Source organism: Tauraco erythrolophus, chromosome 7 (assembly GCF_009769465.1).
Source record: "Tauraco erythrolophus isolate bTauEry1 chromosome 7, bTauEry1.pri, whole genome shotgun sequence".
NCBI classification, from domain to species: Eukaryota; Metazoa; Chordata; class Aves; order Musophagiformes; family Musophagidae; genus Tauraco; species Tauraco erythrolophus.
The window spans coordinates 31,222,066-31,236,805 of NC_141471.1; the positions used below are offsets into that span (position 1 = coordinate 31,222,066).

Sequence of the window (14,740 nt, forward strand, 5' to 3'; positions counted from 1 at the left end):
GAAAAAATTCCCTTGCTATTGTAAGTGTGTGCCTTCCCTGGGAAACAATTAAAATGGTAGGAAGCACTTGTGAAAGATGGGAAATAATGAGGGGAAAAATGTTTTCTGATCATCTATGCTTCTGTTCTTGCAACTGAAGATATTTTCACAATTCAACTGAAATATATCACTATTTTATTTGTCACAGAATTGTATTCAAGCCATTCCCAGAGATGGCATGTTGGATGAGGTGGCAGCATGAAACCCATCTTCCTCCCATTTTCCCATCTGCACGGTTCAGCGAGTTCAGTACGTCAGTCCTCTCTCTTAAATCACTCTTAACTACTGTGTTACAGTGTTCACATCTTATGGTGACTTTAAAGATGAAAGTGAAGAGCAACTAGAGATTCTGGAGGTTCCCGAAGAGGGAGGGATATCGGTTACATGGCAAGAGTGGTGCCATCCTGGAAACCAGTGGAAGGGCCAAGGAGCAGCATGTCCCACTGCTGGATCTCGTGGCTAAGGTGGACTCCTTGTCCTGCGCATAGTTGAGCTCCGATAAATGAGCACCTAGTGGCAGGTCCTTCGCCGGTGGTGGGCCCACAGACTGCCCGGGCCTGGTTTATCTCAGCCGGGTGGGCGTCCCGGCAGCGCGGTGGGAGGCCGGTGGCGGCAGCCCCGGCCCTGCCCGCGCACGGGTGACCCGCTGGCTGCCCGGGGCGCCCGGGTGGGGCTTCCACCCGCCGTGACACGCCGCGAGGCGGGGGGGAGGCCGGCGCTGGAGTGGGGGGGAGGAGGAGGAGGAGGAGTGGAAAAGAAGGGAGAGGGGAAAAGCGAGGGGGGCGTGAAGGAGCTGGGGGTGAAAGAGGAGTGCGCGCAGAGGCGGCGGCCGCGGGGAGCGGAGCGGGACGGCGGCGAGCTGCCCGGGCCAGCGGCTGCTGGCGGGCGAGGCGCCCCGGCCATGGCTCGGCGGGACGGCGGCGGCCGCGGGCCGCCCCGCCTGCTGCTCTGGCTGGCGCTGTGGGCGCTGTGGCGGGGCGGCGAGGCTGGCGCCCTGCCCGCCCGCGGGGCCGCCCTGCCCCTCGGCGCGGGCCCTCCGGCCGCCTGCAGCCCGCGCTGCCAGCACGGCGGGCTCTGCCTCGGCAACGGCACCTGCTTCTGCTCCAAGGGCTACGAGGGCGAGCGCTGCCAGCACGGTAACGGGCCGGCCTCGCACCGCGGGAGCGGCGCTCGGGGCGCCGGTGGCGGGGGGAAGGCAGCGGCTTGTGCTGGGGTGCGCCGGGCAGGAGCCGCCGCGAGGCGGGCGCCGCTGCGGGGCGGCCGCGGGGCGATGGCGGGAGGGGAGAGGCCGCTCCGCGCCGCGCCGCGCCTCGCCGCGGGGACAGGTGAGAAGCGCGGCGGGCAGCGCCGCGCACGGCGCCGGGCCGCCCGCACAGCCCGGCGGTGGGCGCCCCGCCGCGCGTCGGCCGCCCGGGCTGCGGGGACCTCGTCGCAGGTGGCAGTCCCTGTGGGCGCTTCCCGGCCGGAACAGCGCCCGGGCACAAGTACCTGTGTGTGAGCTCCAGGAGCTGTCGGCCCTCCTGCGGGTAATCCTTCCAGGAAGGGCTGCGGAGCTCGAGTCTGGATGTGGTGTGAGACGGTGGTGGTTCGATGCCAGGGGGGATGCACGTGCGATGGGTTGGAAGAGGGGTAGAGACACCCGGTTTCTGGTGGGGTGAGGCAGTGACAGCGAACTGATGGGGCGCAACCAGGAGCCAGCTCCGTCATGAAGACACGCAGGTAGGTGAGAGGACCCGGTTGTCGGAAATGGCCGTATTGTCAGTAGGTAGTGTTTCGTCGTTTGAACGTTGGGTAAACATCTACTTACTGGGTAGGCTTCTGCATCTGCATTTTATAATTTTCTCTGTGCACGTTTAATTACTTGCCTGAATTAGGAATGACGCTTTTAGAGGCTTGACAGCTTCCTGAGCCTGACCCGCAGAATCGTTTGTACATCCCGTTTCCATGGTGGAAGGCGTAAAGATGGGGTGAACTGAAGTCTGTTCCAGTTGGTTTCCTGGGGGAGACAAAGTATTTCTTAAAATATTGCCCAGTATGCAGAAGTAAACACTGGTGAGAAGAGTTTCAATTTAAACTCTATTTAATGTAACATGCCCAATTTCTAATTCCTTTCTTCAAAAGTTTAACTGCAAAACGTTGTGGCTAATAATTGGTAAAAACCACTCCATATCAGGAGAAGTTCTTTTGCCTTACATCTTGTCCTGGGTGAAGACGTAATGTAATTTGTACAGTATTTGTTTTATTTCTCGGTGCCCTTCTTCTAAAACATTATTTTTTTTAAATCTGAAATGGGATGCTGAAAATTTCATTCAGCACCGTAACAGTTCATGGAGCGTTGTTTTGTTTAGAAGCTAAGGCTAGCAGGTGGTGACAAATGATGTATAGCTAATGCACTGCGTAGTAGGGATGAATAACTATGCAGAATGTGCTATTCCAAGCAACTTGGATCCTAGACATTTTTGGGGGTTTAGAGAAGGTGTGAAAGATTGTCAGAGATGCAGACCCATTTTTGAACTAGAGGTGAACTGTCTAGTATTGTTAGGGGAGCTACTGAATGCTGGCTCTGATAAGGTCATCAATGCAGAAAAAATTTGGATAAATGAAGTTTCATCTCTTGTTCTGTCAAGAAAACCCACTCAGATAAGTTAACTTTTTTCCTCCTCCTGCTCACCAGAAACATACCAATGAAGGGTGGGACATGTCTGTCTGTCTGACTGGAATGGGAGGTGTTTTTCAGTTTTTTGCTGTGCTTTTTAATTGAATTGCCATGTTCTTGAAATAGTGGGGTAAAAAAAGTTTTTGTGATGCCTCTAGCCTTCTCTGGCTATTGAGATGGTTCAGAAGGAAAGGAGAAAAATCTGTTCTATAATTAACAAAAGGTGAAGTGAATTTCATTGTAGTTGAAGGTAGTTCAGAAAAAAAGTTATGTTTGCTCTTGTTTTAAGTAGGTGAACTTCAAATGTATTTGAATTTGTGATTAGAAGCTAAATGGATCTAATTATATGCACAGATGCTATGTTCAGTATAGGTTTTGGAATACCCTAGCCTGCGGGATTGCAAAACGTGGATATAACAGAGGGAAAAAGTTGGGTAAGACTTTTTCTAAGACTGGTTCTCTCTAGTTGGGTAAGACTTTTTCTAAGACTGGTTCTCTCTAGTTGGGTAGGTTGCTTAGAAAAGAGTTTTTTCTGCTTAGCCTTCTTGATCAAAATGGGATCACAGTGACACACAAGTGTAGAGTGGTTCTGGTGGACCCAACTGTAATACCTGTGAGCAATCCTAAGAGGTTTCTGAACACAGGTGTATTGTAAAATACTTCAGAGTGTTTTCAGCATAACCTTTTTTCTGATGAGGCCACTGGTAGCATGTTGTGTTGTGAAGCTGCAGGTCAGATCCCTCCCATTCACTGGAGATACAGTCTTGCTTATTTTTAAAAGTCTGGGAGGAGTTGCATATGTTTTGACAAAGGATAAAACAAGCATAAGGAAAAGAAGTACAGTTTGGAGGCTGTGGATTTCAGGACAATATTTAATTCTTTCACACAGCCCCTGCCCTTTACTGAGATCCCTGCTTTATAAAAGGTATGTGCCTAATGGAGAGTCTTTGTCCAGCTCTCTCCTGTAAATAGATGCTTTGCATGGGAAAGTATCCAGCAGTCCGAATAGTAAAAGTTGACAGATGAGAACAGTGCTGAAGTGCTGAATGGTTCTTTCATACGTGTCAGTGTCCTTTATTTGCATGCAAATACTCATTCTGCAGATAGTAACATGAAAAATCCTCTATTTTTCAGGTGGATGGCTTGAGAGTGCAATAAGTACTTGAGGGCAAAATCAGTGTGGTGGTATTCACTGCTGGTCTTTTCCACTTTCTTCTCTCTGTTTCGGACTTCTCACCCACCCAGTCAGAGGATAAAGCAATGATGTGATGTAGAAAACTTGTCTCACACCTGCAGTTAGTTCCGATGAGACTCTCTGAAACACATGAGTTTCTAAAATCTGTGTGTGAATAAACAAATGTTTTGTCAGACACCAGAGCTGATTCAGGGATGATTTATGAATAGCAAGGAGGGCTATGTGATAAGTAATTTATTTTCAATCTGACCGGATTAATCCAGAACTTTGTAAAATGAAGATTTTTGCTTATGCCTTATCCAACTTGTCCAAGCTATCAGCAATGAAAAAGTTTCAGAATCTGTGATCATTATAAATGCTTTTCTCCCAACAGATAATTACAGTTATGATAAAAGTTACATTTATCTCAGATGATTTCTAAACAAACACTGTACGTTACAGAAAGGTCTCTGAGAGGCCAACTGAGACAAAAAAAAAGAGGATGGAGGAGAAGGAAGTGCTGACTTATTTCTGGAGACATTTTAGAGAATAGGCATGATGAAATGAGCGAGTAGTTTTTCTAAAGAGGTACGTAGGAATACAGTAAAGAGTTAAGTCTAATATTACATCTTAAGAATCAGAAGGTGCCACTGAAGATGCATTTCTCACTAAATCATTTCTTTTTATCACCTCTTTTTTCACCTGTCATTTCATGACTTCAATTATCAAAAGCTTCTTTGGCAGTCCAGCTGTGTTCCTTCGTTCCTTTTCAGTATGGCTCTCTCTTCTGTCTATTCTGTCTACAGTCCAAAAGCTTCCTTAGTTTTGAGTGTTTAAAAGCTTAAAATGGTGGAGTGCAGGGAAACTATTTCACCTGATTGGCAATGTGGGATTGTAGGGCAAATATATCTTAGGAAACGTGATGCAAACTGAGTGCTCAGAGACTAAAATATTGCAGATTTGTTATGTACTTAAGTAGTAATTTTGATAAGCTTCACCAACATTTATCCAAACTTTGTTTGTTGTCTGTCTTACAGCAACATGTTATCCAAAATGCAAAAATGGTGGGGAGTGCCTCAGACCTGGAAAATGCAGATGTCCACCTGGCTATGGGGGTAGATACTGTCATAAAGGTGAGTAAAACCCAAACAAGTGATAGCTTGGAAAGACAAGAAGTTTGAAAACAGACAGAATTAATTTAGGACTCCTCAAGTCCAGGATCTAATATGCTTTGAAATAGTGACCTTAATTCCTTAGACCTCTGATCTTACTGTCAAAAAATGCATGGCCTCAAGGATCTGCCTGCTTGCAGGGGAATGGGGTAGAGTATATGTACGGAAATGGGTTGTGGGAATCTGAGAGGATTTTGTCCCTTGGAAAATATCTTCTTTATGTGTTATGTAAACATTCCATTTAGCTGTACAACAGACCTTTTCTAAATAATTTAATGAGATGACTTGTATAGATATTATTTCTCTATTAGGTGGTTGAAACGTTTATGTAGTATCTGCAAGATGGTAATATTGAGGGCAAGTTGCTCAAGGTATGCGTGGCAGTTTATTGTTGATAGGTAATGGGAGATGACAGAGATGAGGAGTAGCAAAGACCCGTTTTACCGTTTTGTGAAGCCTATTGAATATATTCATGGAATGGAAAAGGCAATCCTAGAAAACATTATGTTTTTATGAAATGATTAGACTACTGATGGTAACTTGAGTTCTGGGATAAAAGGGGAAGCAAACTTGAAATAGTTTGAGGGGAAAATGATGTTGTAGGCAAGATTATCCCCAGAGAGTGAGGGAGAAGAAAGTGTTATTTTCCTTTCAGAAGAAAAGTCTCAGCCTGGCACTTAAAAATTTTCTAAAAGTTCTTTTTGAACAGACACTGATAAATTAGTTAGGCAGTCATCACTGTGCTGAGAACTAAATAAGTGTTCTGTCTGACTGCGGTCACAGCAGCTAGCAGCACCTCGCTGGATTCTCTGTTCATGCTTGATGTTTATTCTGTGGGCGTTTTCTTTATTTTCTTCAAATGTGAAACAGCTACAGGAGTTTACCTGGAGTGTAACCTGAATTGCTACTTGGGAAAGAGCTCGGGTAGCTTCTGCAGCTCTCTGGAGTCTAGTTGTTGTTGGATCATCTGAGGTGGGGTTTGGTTTTTTTGTGTTTTTTTTTTAATAAAGCTGTATTTGGTATCTTTTGAAGAAAGCATGACCTGAGTGTACTTAACATCATAACGTCTGTCTAAGTTTGCAGAAGCATAAACTGTAGCTCTGGGATGTTATCTAGACTGAACAGAGATTCAACTGCCAGTGATAATAATTTGATACTAAAATTGTTGACATTATAGAGGAATAAGATAGATGAGGAACTGTCTTCTAACGAGGATCTGCATAACAGTACTGTTGTGTAGTGCACTGGGAAATAACTATTCATTTTGAGTAGACATAACAGCATTGACAACAATGAGGCAAACTGGAGCGTGGGCAGCATCAATTTCCAGCAAAAGGATTATTTTTTTTTAATTTCTTAGAAGCCAACTGAAAGTGTAGGTTTGTGGGGTCTGTACAGAAGGAGAAATGACCTTCTCAAAAGAGCTTAAATTAGAAGCAAGGTGAGAGAAACTACTTAAATAGGAAAAGCAGAGTGAAGATTCTGATTATGCTAATAACTACAGTCTAGACTTGGATTTGTGTCGGGTAGAAGTCCTACATGTATTTGTTACCATGTTGTCCCTGTAAGGAAGGGATGTCATTGTGTTCACCTTTAAGGTGGAGCCCTGTGGCACATGAAGCCTGGATATACAAACCTGCATCGCGGTGCAACGTGCTATTACAGCATCGCACAGAATCACAGAATGGCTGAGGCAGGAAGGGACCTCCGGAGGTCATCCTGTCCAAGCCCCCTGCTCAGGCAGGGTCCCTACAGCCAGTCACCAAGGACCATGTCCAAGGATGGAGACTTCACGACTTTCCTGGGCAACCTACACCAGTGCTTGGTCACCCTCACAGTGAAGCCATGCTGACTATTCCTGATGATTTTCTTGTCCTTCATGTGCCTGGAGATGGTTTCCAGGATCAGCTGTTCTGTTACCTTACCAGGGATTGAGGTGAGGCTGACCGGCCTGTAGTTCCCTGGGTCCTCTTCGCCCTTCTTGAAGACTGGAGTGACATTTGCTTTCCTCCAGTCTTCAGGCACTTCTCCCAGTCACTACAGCTGATTGAATACAATCAATATTAAATACATTAACTTAGGCTGTGTGACAAAGAAATATGCAAAAGAGCTTTGAAGACCTTTTCTAGCTGTGCTGGAGTTGACTCGTGTGTCCTTGCCTGTTCAGCATTTGTGCCAAAAATCCATTAGCTGAAATCGTGCTCCAAACTTGCGGCAGAACGAGATTCAGATTTTTTTATACCAAGTATTAAGCAGACATCTCAACTGTTCATATTTAACTTATGATAAAGGATAATTGTTTCTCTTCAATACAGTCAAGGTGTTGTGTACACGTACACTCATGCTTGTGAAAGGACGCAGTTGATTGCACAGGAGAGTAATAATATATACAATGAGATTTCAAATATGGCACACACAGTTGATACCAATCGTACATCTGGCACAAATAATGCTTCATTCATGGGGCCGTCAGGAATTTGACATGTAGAATGATTCTGGAATGAGCAGGCTGACTTAGACAGTTGGTCTTTGGGAAGGCACCACTCGACTATAGTCATAGGTTCATTTGTCAAAGTAATATCCTTTTCTCTTCTTCCTCTTGTTACGTGTAGGTCCTGTCAGGTAGGGAAGTATGTGAATCCTTGACCACGTTACTGACTTGCCAGCTGTGATTTGGCAAGATTGATAAGAATATGCATGTTAGTAGTTACTGCGGTGTAGCCGATGAGCAGTGGTGTAGCTGATGAACAGCTGATTCACAGCTGGGGAGGGGAGGAGCTGTGCCATAGCGATAATTGTGTGTGTTTGTTGGTACTCTCAGGCTAAATGGTCAACAAGCTTTTAAGCACATGCTTAATTTTGACTGCATTTTGAGTTGGCATTTGCAGACGAGGTTCTGTCATCCTCACTCACAGTTCCTTGTGGAACTGTGCCTTGCAATGAATAGTTGAAATTTTAGTCTTTGCAGATGTGACAAACAAGCAGTTGATGACAGACCAGCTGTTTAGAGATAATTATTTAAAGTCCTATGCTGCTTCTGAAATGCACTGTTCTTCTGCAGTAAGCTGTGAAGGAGGCTGTCAAAATGGTGGGGAATGCATCTCTGTCAATGGAGTTGTGAAGTGCCTTTGTGCTTCTGGCTGGACCGGATCAAGATGCCAAGAAGGTGGGTGTCTACGTTCACATGCTTTATTTGTACCACAGGTGACTTAAATGCTAACAGTCCCTAAGGCGTGTGAACAAGTCCTGGTGGCAGCCTGATGAGAGGGCACTGGAAATAGAAATAATTTGCTAGATACATTATTAGAGTAGTCTTATTTTTTTATCACTGCATTCTCAAGAACAGAATTCTTACTCATTTGGTTTGTACAAAAGGCAATATGCAACCCTCGAACCAAATTAAACCCTGTCTTTCTCCTGGGAGAAAAGTTTGAAGGAACTCTTTTTTTCAGTTAAAATGCCTGTATTACTTTGCTATTAAATAAGGATAATAAGGTGACATTATCATGGTGTGGGTCATTCACAGTACCAGGTATATTTACATAATGAAAATATTGATATTGATTAAAAATATAACTGCAGTAACAAAAAAAAGTTAAAATACTTAAAAGGCCAATAACTATGGAAATGTCATTGCATTAATGTAGAAATGAAGGACCTACATTATTGGTACATACTCAGATAAAATAATGTCAAATTAGTTTGCATTACAATATGCATCTGTTAACATTTAAACCAAAATTCTTAACATGGTACATAGATATCTTTTTCCATTTCCATGGTCCTGGAAATGCCTTTAGAGTTACACCAGTTGAATATCTGGCCTGGAAGAAAATGTGTTTTACCATTTTGATTTGTATCATCCTGAATCTTTCATTCTGTCAGAATTCTTTTATATCAGTTTTATAAATCCTGCTGACTTAGCCATTCTTTTCTTCTAGCAATTTGTCCTCAAGGTTGTCGGAATAATGGAGCTTGTGTGGCTCCTGGGATTTGTAGCTGTCCGGCTGGATGGGTCGGTGGAGCATGTCATTTAGGTAAATGACTTCTGACATTTTTCGTTTGTCCTTTTCTCCACTGGTTTGATTTACCAACACAGTGTTCAAATCTTCAGTGTCTAACAAAGCTGCCAGGAAAGTATCTCAGAAGAGTAAATGAGACCTGCCCCTGTGTACTGGGGATCTTACAAGTATGCGTAAGGAATTGCTGGCTTTTCAGTTTGGTCAGAAAGACAGAGCTTTCTCACCTTAAGTAAATTCAGATTCAGATTTTGGTTGTCACCAAATTCATTACTTGCAAGTATTTCCAAAATACTTTCTATAAATCGAGACCCCAGTATAAAGAACTGAAGATGGCCATTACAGAAACACCATCACTACTGATGTGCGTTAGAAGCTTCATTAAATTTTATGGACATGGAAAATTGAAAATTGCTGTGCACTTTGAAGATAAGTCGGCAGAATCAGCTCCAGGTGCTCTTAAAAGAGTAAGAGAAAGCCGGCTGTAATCAGGATTAGTACTGACTGATATTCTTGCTGAACAACCAGTTGCGTTTTCCCAAATTTTGATTCACAAAAGCTGATGATGATTATAAAAACTTTAATCTACCCTTCTCTGACAGGGCCTTGCATGGTCAAAACAGCACTGCCCTGCTGCTAAAGGCAATAATCCTGAGATTGTCAAAAAGAAAGTTTTTTGGTTTGCTCTCTGGGAGAGAGAAAGCTCGTTTAAATGTTGCTTTTGAACTCAATATCGTGGGTGGAAGGTCTCCAGATTAAGTCCAGATTTTTGTGTGGCTGTGGGAATCCAAATGAACTAGTGTTAGTTCTTCTGCAATATATATAGTCAAGAAAACAGTAACAAATAATACTTCAACATTCCCATTTGACCAGCAAAATGCTTATCCTTTGTATTCATCAGTGTATCAAGATAGAAGGTGATATTAAAAGGTGAGCATGGGAGATGCAGAGAACTTACAAAATGCTTAGCTCCGTGTCCTGCTCCAGCAATAATGGAAGTGTTCGAAGGTTAGGAACACTTCATAGAAGTGTTCAGGTTCTTAATGTCAAAGTAATCACTGTTGCTGAACTAACTAGATCTGCAACCAGCTTGACTTCTGTTGGTACAGATGCTCATAAGCAAATTACAGCCCCTGGCTTCTTAACTGAACTGGTGTGTAGCTGGGGGAGACCTAAAGCTGCACCCAGTCAGTCCTCCTCTGCCCTGCTTTTGAGGGAGTTGGGGAACATAAAGCCAGTGCATGAGCAGCAGCTGGTATGTGGCAACTGTTTCTTCATGGATGTGGATCCAAGACCCAGCTTGAATAAGTTTCAGTAAGAATTTTTATTGTTCCCTCACTTTCATGGAGGCATCCATCTCAAAAATAGCCTGTGCCTTAAAGAACAACAGAAATGATAGTGTTTTAAAGGGGGAATGGAGCATGAATAAGACTAGACATCCTGTGGCTGTATTCCAGTGAAGGCCACGATGCTATAAATTGAGAGGCATTGCTTTTCAGTTCTTCCATTATGATTTTATTTATACTGTCCCAGCGCGGTCATCAGGGAACAATTCTGCTGGCACAGTGAGACAAAGAAGAAAAACGATCCTGTGTTGTGCTGAAGACATCCTGTGTGTCTGGTGTCTCATTTCAGCTGTGTGTAAGCTGCCTTGTCAACATGGAGGAAAATGCATAGCTCCAAACGTGTGCAGATGTCGACTGCCGTACTCTGGTCTGCAGTGCACGAAGAAAAGGAAGGAGTGAAGCAACTTCAGCAAAGATAAGCTGCATTTCCTTCATGTAGCTCGTCATACAGAGATGAAGTTTGCAGCAGTGGGAGACCTCAAAGAAAACATGGTAACTGATTGATGTCAGATAGGTTTTTGTCTTCAGTATAATAAGTAAACGCTTTTCTGTATGAAGGAAAAGTATTGCTGATTGTAACAAAGCTGTTATAAGTATCCACGTGTGTGTAGTGTATGGCACATGTTTTCTTCTGTTCTCATTTTTCTTTGTAAGCAGAAGTATTATGTCTTGGTTGATACAGCTGACCTTGAAATAAACTTTACTCTTCAAATAAAGTACTTCAGAATAGATCTATGCTTTTATTTCTGATATTTTTCCCCTTTGACTAGAATTACTGCATTATATTAATGATGTGTTTTTAAAAAGCACATGAAACAAAGTGTCCTTAATTCAGATCATGAGAAGTGGATGTTAATTCAAGTATAATTTACCTTCAATAAGATTACATGGTTGCAAGACGAAACTTGCAGAGTTTGCATCTTTCTGGAACATCAGCAAGCTGCAAAGCATCTTATTAAAATCCTCGTTATTGCTTTATGTACGCTTCCTGCCCCTGCCCCCCAATCAGATGTGAATCTTGATCAGTTAAGCAGTATTAAAAAAAAATGAAACACAGTACTTGTTCAGGCAGTTCCACTGTTACTTTTGAAAAGATTCATCCACACTGATACCCTAAAAGAGTCCTTATCTTGACTACTTCTACAATCATATTATCTGATCATCTCTCAACTTCCAATTATTTCCTGTCCTTGTCCCAGTAAGACAGGGAAATGTGTTTATCTCCCTTCTGGAGAGGTAGACATTGATGATTCATTCCTATTCAAGACTGTGGTGTTACAGAAGTGATATAATGGGAGGATAAGGACTGGCAGTGAGGAAGAGCCGTGTCTGTCACAAATCGCCAATGTGGAGGATGATGAGGCCTGTCTTCTGGACATGTTCCTGTTTGGCCTCATTTAGCTTTTGCAGCCTTTTAAATGGGATGCAGATCAGGTTGAGACTCCTCCGTCCGTTGTTCCATGTCTCGCCTGTGCTGTTTCTTGAACGCTACAGTTGAGGAGGGTTTTGCCAAAACATGCAAATTGAATCAGTCAACTTCCTGAATGATACCCATATTAATTTTTTTTTTTGAGATAGATTGATTTTCATTGTCTTCCAGGTGAAACTGGAATTTTTGGTGGGAGAATTTTAACTATGCATTACTGTAATCCATTTCCCTATGCATTAATTTAATCCATTTGATGGAATAAGATTGTATCTGTGTTTAAGATCCTTTACCAGAACGTGTAGCTTTCATAGGCAGAGTGACTTACGTGGACATGTTTCTCCAGGGATTACAAGCCACTGAGCATTGACAAGAAAGAAAGGAAATAGGGTCTTCTCAGTTGCCAACCTTCTCTAAGAGACAGAACCCAAGCATACGGAGGGCAAACGAAAGACAATGGAAACAGTTTGTGAGACTCCCGTTTTCTGTTAACGAGCAATTGCTGTGTTGTGTGGTTGAGCCTTCCTCTGCCCTTGCTCTGGAGGCTGTTGCATTTGGTTCAGGTGACACCTGCTACGGACACGTGCTGTGCAGGTTTTGTTGCTGGGGCAGGTGATGGAGTAAGAGGAGCCCATGTTTTTCGTGCTGCGTTTGCTGTGATAGACTGGGTATTTCAGACGCGCTGGTGAAAAATTCATGCATGGAAAATGATTTCATCAACAGTTCTGGAGTGTGGTTTACGATGATGAAACTCTGTGTTGCGGTTCACTACAACAATCACGCCATAATTTAGAAATTCAGGAGTTAAGTTACATACCTTAGATGACATACTGGTTGCAGGGAAGTGAATGGAAAAAAATAGATTTCCTCAGACCCAAGATTTCAGAGTAAATGAGCAGAAGTATTTAAATGCAAAGAGAAGCATCTAAATGCAAAGAGGCATAATATCTCAGTATTGTTCCTGAAAAGACTGACTTCTACTAATAAAGCCAAAAGTGACAGTAACGGTGATTAGAAGCCAAAAGAGATAGCATCGTTAGGAGCATGAGACCAAGAGCAGTCAGTGAGAGAGACCTGTAATTGATGTTTCTGAGCTGGCCAGAACAAATGGTAATTTAAATAGTTCCTCGTTTAGAAATGATTGAAATAAGTCAGCAGTAATTTGATGGCACCCAGAAGGTGAGGGCATATTTTAGAAATACTGCTTGAATGTAGCACCATCTACTGGCTACAGGGTTTTTCATAGGATTTTTGTTTTGTTTTGTTTTTAAGAAAGACCATTTAAATCTCTGCAATATTTTAGGTGAGTTTAAAGGTGAATTTTCTAGTAGTTATTTTAAAGTAAAACAGTCTCAGAATGTGTTATTAATGACAGTCCAGGTCCCCAAGTTATTACTTCCATAGTTCCACATATATTTACTAAAGGAGCTGTCAGTATTCCTTGTCTTTTGTTTGTTTCCGACTCACTGGAGGATTAAACATACTTACAGCATGTAATTTTTGGAGCTAGATGTATCTTCCTGTGCAAAGCTAGATGTGCATGCAGCTGAAAGGTCAAGAAAAACGATACAGAAGAGGTTACCTCTCGTATTTATTAGAGCTAACTGTAACACTTACACAGATGCTCTGAATAAAAACAACTGGAAAAATCGTAGGGGTAGTGCACTGGTTACGTTTCTGATATTCTGTCTTTTTAGAGCATGTGTGGAAAGGTGAAAAGTGTCTTTTCTTTTTAATTTACTTGCATGCACATTTTACCATTTATGTTTTCTTCTGCTGTAAGTGGTTGTAGTAACAATGGAGTTACGTGGTTTATCTGTAAAATATCCTTTATGGGCTAAACTGAGCTGTGGGTGGAAGCTGAGTAAAATGACCCGACACTGCCAAGTGCTACCTTTATGTAAGAGAAACAGCATAAACATCTTTAGTCATTAGTGACATTTTCTAACCTCTACGTTTGGTTTTGTGTATGGACCCAGGTGCGAGGTTTTGTTGAGAATTTAAACTTTGGATTTTCCCATTTGGGCAAGTAATGGAGTGGATATAGCCAATCTGCCAAGTAGCTTAAGCTGTTATGCTGATTTACTTCAGGGTTTGTGCTGATTCTTCTTCACAGGTTTGTTTTTGGTAGATAGAAATGTTAACTCACTTTTATTCTCAGCTACAAGAATAGGTAATAAACCTTTGTAAAAAGAGCGAGCTTGTCATATGGGCCCTACATTTTTGTGTTTTTTTAAGTCACAACCAACACGGATATAAATGTAGGAAACGGAGTCCCTGCTGAGATCTGTGGTATCTTCTGCGATACGAATCCTTCCTTCAGAAAACAGTCATTACTCTGCATTTTAAGGATCTTCTTTAGAGCACAGGCAAAAGTCAACCTGCCGTTGGGAGAATTTCTGCTGGCCTGCAGAGCAACCTTAGTGCAATCAGATAATAAATGGATGACGTGCATAGGTACCTTCCAGCACTGTTTAGTATTTAAAAAAATCATGCAAGAAAATTCAGTGAAGATACCTGTATTCTGTGTAATGTGCTAAGAATCACGGCAAGATCTTCTGTTTGGCACACGTTGCTCTTCGTTCCATCAGAGTGGAACTGTGGCAACTCCCGCAGTATGCAACCCTTCTCCCTGCTTCCAGATCCCCTCTTTTGGGCCTAACTTCAGACTGCATTATGCAATTTTAGAACAATTTTGTTAGCAGGGGTACACAAGCCCTCTGTATGCTTCTGCCTCTAGTTAAACAGCAATTTCACTGCATTCTTGCCATGTGCTTTCTAATTACAATGAATTCTGTTTCATGTCGATGATGGACCATCTAGTAACAAAATACTTTCAACTAATCATGTAATTGCTGGGCGGTTTTGAAGTAGCTGTCTGTCTTTATGCATGTACTAGTCATTTTTG

The 14,740-nt window shown here is 42.8% G+C and overlaps 1 protein-coding gene across 1 annotated transcript; it reads left to right on the top strand.

Annotated features, from left to right (window-relative positions):
- The first annotated feature begins 886 nt into the window (after nt 1–886).
- LOC104375076 (uncharacterized) lies at nt 887–10,805 on the top strand. Its single transcript, XM_086615016.1, has 5 exons — nt 887–1,175; nt 4,907–5,002; nt 8,103–8,207; nt 8,983–9,078; nt 10,696–10,805. Exons 1-5 carry the CDS (start codon nt 941–943, stop codon nt 10,803–10,805), a joined length of 642 nt encoding a protein of 213 aa, XP_086471142.1. The 5' UTR covers nt 887–940.
- Nucleotides 10,806–14,740: the final 3,935 nt, after the last annotated feature.

Bases quoted from the DNA above. Each gene is read 5' to 3' on its own strand.
- LOC104375076 (XM_086615016.1), top strand. From the start codon at position 941: ATGGCTCGGCGGGACGGCGGCGGCCGCGGGCCGCCCCGCCTGCTGCTC. The intron at 8,208-8,982 runs GTGGGTGTCTAC...CTTTTCTTCTAG, and splicing joins CGGATCAAGATGCCAAGAAG to CAATTTGTCCTCAAGGTTGT. The intron at 9,079-10,695 runs GTAAATGACTTC...GTCTCATTTCAG, and splicing joins CGGTGGAGCATGTCATTTAG to CTGTGTGTAAGCTGCCTTGT.